This window comes from Mastomys coucha, unplaced genomic scaffold (assembly GCF_008632895.1).
Source record: "Mastomys coucha isolate ucsf_1 unplaced genomic scaffold, UCSF_Mcou_1 pScaffold9, whole genome shotgun sequence".
NCBI lineage: Eukaryota > Metazoa > Chordata > Mammalia > Rodentia > Muridae > Mastomys > Mastomys coucha.
The window spans coordinates 13,316,977-13,327,428 of NW_022196915.1; the positions used below are offsets into that span (position 1 = coordinate 13,316,977).

At 41.6% G+C, this 10,452-nt stretch overlaps 1 protein-coding gene across 2 annotated transcripts in view; it reads left to right on the forward strand.

The window, feature by feature from the left end:
• Dnah12 (dynein axonemal heavy chain 12) overlaps positions 1–10,452 on the forward strand; it is a 154,161-nt gene that overhangs the window by 123,223 nt on the left and 20,486 nt on the right. For both annotated transcript variants that reach the window (XM_031361735.1, XM_031361736.1), the window contains exons 62-64: positions 3,154–3,312; positions 7,338–7,482; positions 10,246–10,396. In XM_031361735.1, coding sequence (XP_031217595.1) covers positions 3,154–3,312; positions 7,338–7,482; positions 10,246–10,396 — 455 coding nt within the window. The remainder of the gene's footprint in view (positions 1–3,153; positions 3,313–7,337; positions 7,483–10,245; positions 10,397–10,452) is intronic.

The window sequence follows — 10,452 nt, forward strand, 5'->3', positions numbered from 1 at the left end:
CCCCCCCCCCCGCCCATTTCCCTTTCTCCTCTGAGCAGGTACCAGCCCCTGCCCTACCAGGTACCTCCCCACCCCTGGCACTTCAAGTCTTTGAGACTAGGTGCTTCCTCTCCCATTGAGGCCAGACAAGGCAGCCTAGCTAGAAGAACAGATCCCACGACAGGCAACAGCTTTTGGAATAGCCCCCACCCCCACTACACCCCATTTGCTCAGGACACAAATTAAGGTCAAGCTACACATCTGCTACATATAATTGGGGAGACCTAGGTCCAGCCCATGTATGTTCTTTGGTTCAGACGCTGAGAGCCCCAAGAGTCTAGGTTAGTTGACTCTGTTGGTCTTTCTGTGGAGTTTCTATCCCCTTCAGGGCCTTATTTACTGATTTAAAAAAAAAACCTTGCCTTGGAAATATAATCTACAAAATGGCTTCTTAGAGATTGGTATGATGCCTTGCTTGGCTTAACTCATTTTCTGCATAACAATAGTTTCCACAATTGTATTGATATTCTGGTATTTATTTTTAATTTTTAAAGTTTATATATTATATAAAAGTTTACAAAATACAGCATAAATCACAATAAGTTCTTACAAAGGTGACATTGGAACTAGAGCATTCCAGTCATCCCTGAATCTGTTCTGTGCTTCACCCCCTACTCTCTCCAAAGGTAACGGAACTACTGTGCTCATCTCCAATGTTGCAGTGTATTTTGCTTTTATATAAAAAGTATCCAAGTGTAGCTCTTTTGTCTGGCTTTTTTTCCTCATCATACAAACTTTTTAGTGTGTGTGTGTGTGTGTGTGTGTGTTTGTGTGTGAGTGTGTATGTGTGTGAGTGTGTTTGTGTGTGAGTGTGTATGTGTGTGTGTGTGTGTGTGTATGTGTGTGAGTGTGTGTGTGAGTTCTTTCTCTCCTTCCATCATCTGGGACCTAGAGATCACTCTCAGGACATCAGGCTTGCCAGCAAGTCTCTTTATCCACTGAGCCATCTTGTTGACCCATCAACATACTTTTAATAAGATTCATCTGGGAACTTATTTGCTTGCATTGGTTGTATTGTAGCGTCCCATTGTAAGAATTCATTAAAGTTTCTCTGTTCCACTTTTGGTGGACATTTGAGTTGTTCTCTGTTTGGCGCTATTATAAATAACAGCACTACAAACACTATTGGGTGAAGGTCTTGGTGCCCTCATGCACACACTTCTTTTTTGAAGAGAGCTAGAAAGAAACTCGCAATTTGTCAGCTGCTCCCTCCCATTTATATCCCATCAATAGTGCAAGTTCCTATTGTTATAGGTATGCACCAAAATTTTGTATTACCCAAAAATACTCTTCTTAGATCAGGGTCCTCCTAAGTAGATGACCTTGAACCCACAACCTTCCTGCCTCAGTCCCCCAAATGCTGGGTTATAGGTATGTATCATCTATTGTCATTTTTAAAATACATTTTTATATGTGATAAGCATTATTCCTTTGTTGTTTAAGCTTACACCTCTGTGATATCTCTGTGATGATTAATGATGTCAAGCCATAGACATACACACAGACACCACAACACAACACACAACACAACACAACACAACACGCACATACAAATAGGGTTTGGGTTTCTTCTTTTTTTTTTTTTTGAAATTTATTTATATCATGTGCCTTTGTTTCTATTGGGATTTTGTTGTTTTCCAACTAATTTTCATGAGTTTCATATCCAAACCCAACAACAATGTATCCTTGTCATTCAGTATCAAGAATGTCTTTTCATTCTCTTAATTAATACAAATTCTTAATTATAATATTACCTGGTTTATAATCTTTGGTTAGTGAAAATACTTTGCTGTTAGTCCACTATTATAAAAATATTCATAATTATCTTTAAACTTCATTATTTTCCTTTACATTTAGGTCTAAGCCAGAAGCAAACGATCTAACATAGACATCAGATTTTACCTTTAACCCATATAGTTGTCTACTCATTAAAGTCAGGTGTTATTCTAGTAGGTCTGCCTTTAGATGTTGCTCCTTTTCCCTAGGAATTTTTAACATCCTTTCTTTGTTCTGTACATTCAGTGTTTTGATTATTGTGTGTCATGGGGAATTTCTTTTCTGGTCCTGTCTATGTGGTGCTCTGTATGCTTCTTGTAACCTCCTTGTTTAGATTGGGAAATTTTCCTTTTATGTTTTGGTAATGTGCTTTCTCTGCCTTTGACCTGCTTTTCTTTTCATTCCTCTTACCTATTATTCACAGGTTTGGCTTTTTCAGTGTCCCATATTTCCTGGATGTTTTGTGCCTCAATTTCTTTAGATTTAACATTTTCTTTGGCTGAGCTATCCATTTCCTCTACCTTGTCTTCAATGCCTGAGATCCTATCTTCCATGTCTTGTGCTCTAGTGAGCCTTACCTCTTACTTTTGACATTCTAAAATTCCTATCTCTGGTTTTATTTCACTTTGAGTTTTTGTCATTGATTCTCTTTCTTTGTTAAATCCTCTCTTTATGTCTTGAAATGTTTTCATTAGTTCATTCAGTTGCTTGTATTTTCCCAGACTTCATTAAGGAATTTATTCATATTGTCTTTTAGGTCCTTGAACATATACATAAGTGCTATTTTGAAGTCTTTGTTTTGTGACTTAGTCTATTTCATTTCTCAGGGCCTACTCTAACAGGATCACAAGCTTCTGAATGATGCATATTGTCTTGATATTTCATGTTTGTGTTTTTCCTTTGGGTCTAGGCATCTAGTTATAATGTTTGAAGTGTTTCTTGGTGTTGGTATGTAGTCTTTGTTGGGCATTGGTTCTGTTCTGTGGTTGCTATTGCTCTCTCTGGATTCTAGGCGAGTATGGTGGCTATAGATCACTGGTAGAGAGTGCTTTTGTGGGCCAATGGTGACAGAAAGAAAATAGAAATGGACTAGGAGGGAAAACTTAGAAGAGTCCTCGAGGAGTTGGGGTAGCATGGGAGGAGGCAGGCTGCTATGGGACTAAGAGTAGAGGAGGGCCAGAGGGCTAGTGAAAATAACCTACCTGAAGCCCAGCCCAGGGCAGCCACTGAGGGCCCCCAGCAGAAAGTATTTCTGAGGATCAGTGGCTGACACAGGAATGAAGATGGCATCCCACTTTAGCATCATCAGTTTATAACAGCTATTGTTTGGGAACACAGGGCCAAGAAAGAGATTGAATACCAGGAACTTATGTTTCTTTTAACTGGAGGAGTAAGTCTCAAGAGTGCTGAAAAAAATCCTGATCCAGACTGGCTACAGGATAAAAGCTGGGAGGAGATTTGCCGAGCAAGTGAACTTCCAGTCTTCCATGGACTCAGGTAACTGTGTGCACTTGTTGACTTAACTGTCCTGGTCTGGTCAATAGCAAGCCAACAGTCCTCTGAGTGGGGAGTGAGGATGATTGTAGGAAAGACGGAAAAGAAGACTCAGAGAAAAGGATTTGAAATCGGGAGGGTTGTCCAGTCAGTACTGCAGTAGCCTTGAGGTTAATTCTCATGGGCTTTATGTACTTTATATATATTCTATATATATTCTATATACAGGTATCTTGGGAAACAAAGCCATAAGCTAACAAACAATTTACTAAAATGTACACAAGACATTCTTTCCCATCCCAAAAGCCTCTGTTCCTTCCACCAATGTCAATAGAATCTTCAGCCCTAGCCCTGAGCCTCAGGTGCACCCCCTCTTATCGTTCCAGGCCTCAGCCTGCCGTGACTCTGCCTGGCAGGCAGACTTTTTCTCTCTGTTTTGTTTTGGTTTTTTTTAGATATTTTCTTTATTTACGTGTAAATTTCTCCATTCCCAGTTTCCCCTCCAAAAAACAAAGAAACAAACAAAAACAACCAAAGCAAACCCCTGTTGCCTCCCCCTTCCCCATGCCCCCTACCCCGCCCTCTCCCACTTTCTGGCCCTGGCATTCCCCTACACTGGGGCACAGGACCTTCACAGGGCTGAGGTCCTCTCCTCCTATTGATGATCGATTTTGCAATCCTCTACTATACACATGCTGCCTGAACAATCAGACCCCTTCATGTGCAGTCTTTGGTTGGTGGTTGAGACCCTGGGAGCTCTGAGGGTACTACTTAGTTCATATTGTTGTTCGTCCTAATGGGCTGCAAACCCCTCAGCTCCATTGGTCCTTTCTCCAACTCCTTCACTGGGGACCCTGTACTCAGTTCGATGGATGGCTGTGAGCCTCTGCAGACTTTTTCTCTCTGTTTTTTTTTTTAATTTTTATCTGCTTCAGAGAAGCAGCAAAATGGCTCCCAACACTTAACGTTGAATGGTGACATAAAAATTGTAATGTAAAATTTTTCCATGACTCTTTCTAGTTTATTGGCTAATAGAAAGACAGGCTCCTCACATAATGTAACACTTCACACACGAAGCCATGGTCTCCTGCAGCTATGTCATACCAATATACCAATGAAAGAGACAGCTGACCATGACACCACACTGGGAAGAGAAACCAAGGGGTCCAGTGGCTTCCCTCCCAAGTCCATACTCAGAGCACTGATGTGAGATCTAGGTCTACAGGGGAAGACTTAGGGCAAGAAGTGTGTGTAATTCATTAGTCCCAGAGACACTGGAAAAGTGACACTGTAAGGTCTAAAACAAGGGTTTTTGAATGTGACAGAGCATCCTAGCCTCAGGTGGCTTTAACCCAATAGTTAGGGTACATAGACTCACAGACTTCTCCTGTGTCAGTGGCTCCAGGTTCTTGTCTTGTAAACTTGAAAAGTGAAAACCCTGGGCCCCAGGAGGATGAGCTTTAGAAGTTTTAGTGGAGAGCATAGGTGGGAGCTTAACATAAAGAAAGAGGGCAGGGTCCCTGGGCAGCAGGGGACGGGGAAGGAGGATTTCATCTGGCTTGTAGAAGAAACTGGGGTGAGGCACTGGGAGATGAGCGGCTCAGTTCACTCAGCCTCGGTGCTGTTCACATGCCTCTCAGATTCAGTCACAGCCTCACATAGTTTCCAGGCAACAGTGCGCATTTAGAAGAAAAGAAGATGAGAGACCAAAGCAAGAAAAAAAAAGCCCACCCTACTCTTCCTGGCATTTCTGGCCTCTGGCCAGAACATAACCAAAGCTGTTTCCAGCTTCCTACCAAGCACAGGAGCCAAGGTCCCTGTCCTACGGTACCTGACCAGTCCCTATCTCCTGTTGTCATTGTGGGTCCAAGTGCATCTTCTCCACCATTGCTCCAGTCCTACAAAGTGGTCCAAATAAATCTTCACAAGGGTTTTGGGGAGATGAATGAGTACTTCTGTTTCGGCTGGCAGTCTGGCCCCTGTGTGTAATTGCCTTCACTGGGGAGGCAGGAGTTCATCCTCCGAGGTTGTTCTGTCTCGCACAGGTGACTGCAGGTTTACAACTATAACTCACCTCTGTGCTTTCAGCCTTGAAGAGTTGACGTAAGGCTAGACAGACACTCTGTGAGTTACTTACACGAAGACCCGCATAAGTAATTACATGGCCCAAAGTAAAAAAGACAGAAACTGAAGGCAAGATGTTTGTCGTGACTAAGTTAGGTTACTTAGGCCCAAGTGGGGAGTCAATATATTCTCAAAATCAGTTTCCAAGGGTCTTTTTCATAAACGTTTCACAGATTATAGCTCCTGCATTATAAGAAATCAAAGCAAGTTTTATTTAACCCTGTATCCTTGAAGCTAATATTTAAGTCACCATAATAGAAACGCAACCTGTTATACCTTACATTCTGGAAGGTAATATCGCAGGTAGGTGTGCTGTCTGCCCACACACCCCCTACTCCCGACACAGAGCTTTCCAACAGCCTCTGACAGCAGGAAGGCTCAAGGCTGGTGGGCAAATGAGTGGGCAGTTGGCAGCAACAGCTAAAATCAAGCAAACAAAACAACTTCAGCTGAGTGAACTCCCCCAGTGATGGAAGTGGGAAACAGCGGGCAGTCTGAGAGAAGCTCCTGGCAACCAGAACTGCCAGTGACTTTTTAACAAGTGTCTGCAGAAGTAGACTAAGGATCTGACAAGGAGCATTTGCAGAGCTGAGTGTGTCCCCCACCCCACCCCACCGCTCCACCCAGGTTCAACTTCTCTTCCCTGATTGGACCTATTTTCTTCACTTCATTTGCATGCCTACATTCAATCACCTACAGGCACGCTGTGGCTTTGGGCTTCAGAGCACAGGCCAATGTAGGACTGGATAGAGCAGACTGCCTATGCTTATGGCCTTTGTACTGGGACAACAGATCCCTTGAGCCAGCCCCCAGGAATTCATCTTTTACCACAGGCAAAGAGGACCTGTTCCTGTCTCAGCCTCCAAGGCACCATGCTTCAGACTTGGATGGTAATTCATTCCCTAAGCACTTTCCAGCCTCCAAATGTTAAAAGCCTTTGCTTCTGAGACCTGCTGTTCTGGACATGCCCAGACCCGCAGCTTGTCTCGCATCTACTCGTGGTTTCTAGATCTGTAACACTGCTCAGACCTGTAATGGTCTCGCTGCTGCTGGGAGCCATGCCACTTCATTTATATCCTGAATGGCAATCCGTTTTCAGCTGCTTTACCCTGTTTTAAGGTTTTTAATCCTGAGTTAGCAGTAAAGTACCTCACCATCTGCAAAGGCTAGTACAATAATAGAGTGTGGGCATCCAAGTAACACCCAGAACACAGAATGCATTTCAAGTTGATGAAGCAGAGGTGTTGACATTTGTGTGTAATGAATATAGAGATCTCTAGGCAACTGTGATGTCCTTGGCATCTCCTCTTTGTGGAGAGCTGGTCACAGGCAATGACTGCCAGTGTGAGGTTAAACTGGTCACTTGCCAGAGCAGAGAGGTCTGGGATCTGACTCTGGGCCTTTCTAACTCAGAGCATATGGGCTAGTCATTGATGACAATGGGGTGGGGGGAGCTATGGTTATTTTATTTCTCTCCATTTCTTCATACATGGTGCTTTTCTTTTGTGGAGATATTACAATGCTTATATCCAGAGAGCATTTCTTTTCAGGACTGAAATAATCCTATGGTGCAACTGGTAGGAAAAAACTCAGCACTGAATGAAGTCAGCCAAACCTGTCACCCTGGGTCAGCATTCTGCAGGCTGTAGGAGACCCAGGCCCTAACTCTCACTACAACTGTGCTGGCTAATCCAAGGCTTCTAGCTTTTCTGTTCCCGCTTCCTCTCCCCCTCCTCTACAAGCTTGTATCTGTTGGTTCCTAGATAGAGCACATTCTCTGCCTCCCTCCAGAACAACTCCAGTCTAGTGATTTTAGCATGGTCCCCTTACTGTCTTATTCCTTCCCTTGTTCAGTCATCCTTTAAAATATTTCTCAATGAAAATGTAATCATTTTTTCTACTAGGGAGCATTTTTGTAATTACATATATGCATGGGAGGAAATCTATGACAGCAAAGAGCCACACAATATGACATTTCCAGAACCAATGGATAAGACGCTGAACGAACTACAGAAAATAATAATTCTTCGCTGTCTAAGGCCTGATAAGGTAAATAAAACAAATTTGAAATCCAGATAAAATACAGTTTATGATGTACCAATCCTAAACACGATAGCTTCATGCTGCATAATGACACTGTAGTCTGTGAAGGGCCTCTTAACTGCAAAAAATGGTGGAACTGGAATCTCAGTGTTGATCTGTAGCTGTACTGAAAATCTAGAGACAGAAATAGCAAAAGGAAGTGGATTTTTTTTTTTTTTTTTTTTTTACAGTTTTAGCCAGAGTTGAAAGAATAAGGGGCAAAAACATTTCTGGGTCTTGCTTAAAGAAAATGCGATTTCAGCACTAGGGAGTCAGGAGAACCACTATGCATTCCAGGCTAGCTTGAGCTACAGAATGAGACCTTGTTTCAAAAATCCTAAATAAAAAAATAAATATTTTAATATTTAAATACAGAAAGCATATAGAATTAAGATGCTGTACAATGTCTATATAAGCTACGTGTTAAAATGTTTAAAAGTTGTATAAGCTTATAAAGTAAACTAAGGGTAATTTCTTTTTGAAGAACAAAAAACTGAACTGATCCAAAAAGATTCCTCTGAACACACCTATTTGTGCTTCTCTGATTGGCTCTCTGGTGGGCACTGGAGTTAGTCCTGCATCTGTGGAGTTACTGCTTTGTCCTCTGTGTTTTGAAGGCTGAACGCAAACATCATAGGACTTGCCCCACTAGAACATTCAATACTTGTTTATTTGTTAGGGTCTCCCTAACAAGACAAGAGAACTCCTGACATCGGAAACCCATATCTTGTTCAGCTGTGTATCTCCAAGACTTAGAGTACTGCATGGCAGGTATTATATAGCCAGTCAATTTCTACAAAGTGGGTTGAACCAAATTGAATTAAAACATGTGTCATGTAGGGATTTCTAAAAACACAGAACCCATCTGGTATTGAGGAACTGGTTGAGTTTAAGGAAGGGGGTTATGAGATGGTCAACTCAGCAGGAATCCTGGGAGAACTGAGACCCAAGGCAACACTGATGCTGCTGTTCAGATCCATAGGCGGTCTGAGAAGACATTTGTCCCTATGCCTTTTTGTCCTATAAATTGTTCCACTGATTGGATGAGACCTAACTGTGTTACATTATAGAGGGAACCAGCTTTATATAACCTATGGATTTAAATCTTAATCTTGCTAAAAAGTCTTAGCAACAAAGAGTAGACTAATATCTGACCAAATACTTGGGTATAACAGCCTTAAAAGAAATCTTTTGCTTATTTATGTAGCAGCATGAGAAGCAAAATAATAGATCTAAGTATGATTATAATTTATATTTTTCTTATAATAAATATTAGTATAAAATAACCCACTATAACAAAGGCACCAAAAATACAACTGCTTATAAATTAACTTCTCTCTCTACAGCTCAAAGACAAATGGTAAGGCACCTTAATATATTTACTTATATGTTAGCTTCCTGCTTTTTTTCATTTGTTCCTTCCTTCCAAGATTTATTTATGTTATGCATATGAGTGTGTTGCCTGCATGTATGCTATGTACATTACACTATGTGCATGCCTGGTGCCCATGGAGGTCACAAGAGGGCATTGGCTCCCTTGGAACTGGAGTTACAGGTAGTTGTGAGCCACCATGTGGATCCTGGGAACTGAACCTAGGTCTTCTCCAAGGGGTGGGCCTCTTAACTGCTGAGCCAGCTCTCCAGCCCTATGTGTTCTTATTTGAGACTGTTTCGCTCTGGAACCCCAGCAGATGTCAGCTTGCTGTCCCTGCCTTGGGGGCTACCCTGCTAGGCTCACCTGGTTTTTGAGATCACCTAGAAATTCAGGTTCTTTTGCTTGTCTAGAAAACCCCCTTAGTCAACAAGATTGAAGCTTCTTCATGAACACTAAATCTGTTGAAAAGAAGGTATTGAAGCAAACATCCTTATAAAACTATGATCTGGCAATAATATCTATAATTTGTACCTATGGGCTAATGAGATGACTCAGTATATAAAGGCATTTGCTGCCAAACCCAATGCTCTTGAGGTTGATTTCTAGGACTCACATGGCAGAAGGAGAGAGCCAGTACCCACAAGTTATCCTCTGACCTACACAACACATACACAAAAATAAATAAATACATATAATAAAATAAGTTAAACAATAACAATAATTTATACTGTGTCTTTCTACCTAAAACAGTCACATGTGACATTAGCCAGAAGAAATACTGAGAAATGCATGGGGTACTATTATCTAAAGGACACGAAAATGGCTGAGAGTTTTCAGTTTTTGCCATATTAAATGAAAAGATCTTATTCTTTAAGGATTTTTAAAAAATATTTTAGGTATGTTTGTGAGAGAGAATATGCTCTGTGTGTGTGTTTGTATGTGTGCCCGTAGAGACCAGAAGACGGTGTCAGCTCCCCAGGAGCTAGAGTTACAGATGGTTGTGAACTGACAGACGCGGATGTTGGAAGCAGAACTCAGGTCCTCTGGAAGGGAAGCCAGCACTCTTGACTGTGGGCTCTCTCCAGTCCTGAGACGTGTCTTCTTGTGTTTAAGATTTACTAGTGTTTCTTTCTCTGTAAACAGATACTCTCCTTTGTCCACTTGCCTTTGAAATGTCATTCTTGTCCTATCAGTCTTCAGATTTTTTTTTTTTTAACATTAGAGAATTTACTGATCCTAGGATGCATTGTATGCCTTTGGGCAATTATGTTTGAATTTTAACATTTTGTGTTTTTCAATAAATCTGTGCTATGCAGCAAGACATGCTCAAAAGACTGTGTCTTCTCTATTCCCAGATAACCCCAGCTATAACAAATTATGTAACTGACAAGCTAGGGAAAAAATTTGTAGAGCCTCCACCATTTGACTTGACAAAGAGTTACTTGGATTCAAATTGCACTATTCCTTTAGTTTTTGTGCTGTCTCCTGGAGCAGATCCTATGGCCAGTAAGTATATCTACTGTAACACACACACACACACACACACACACACACACACACAC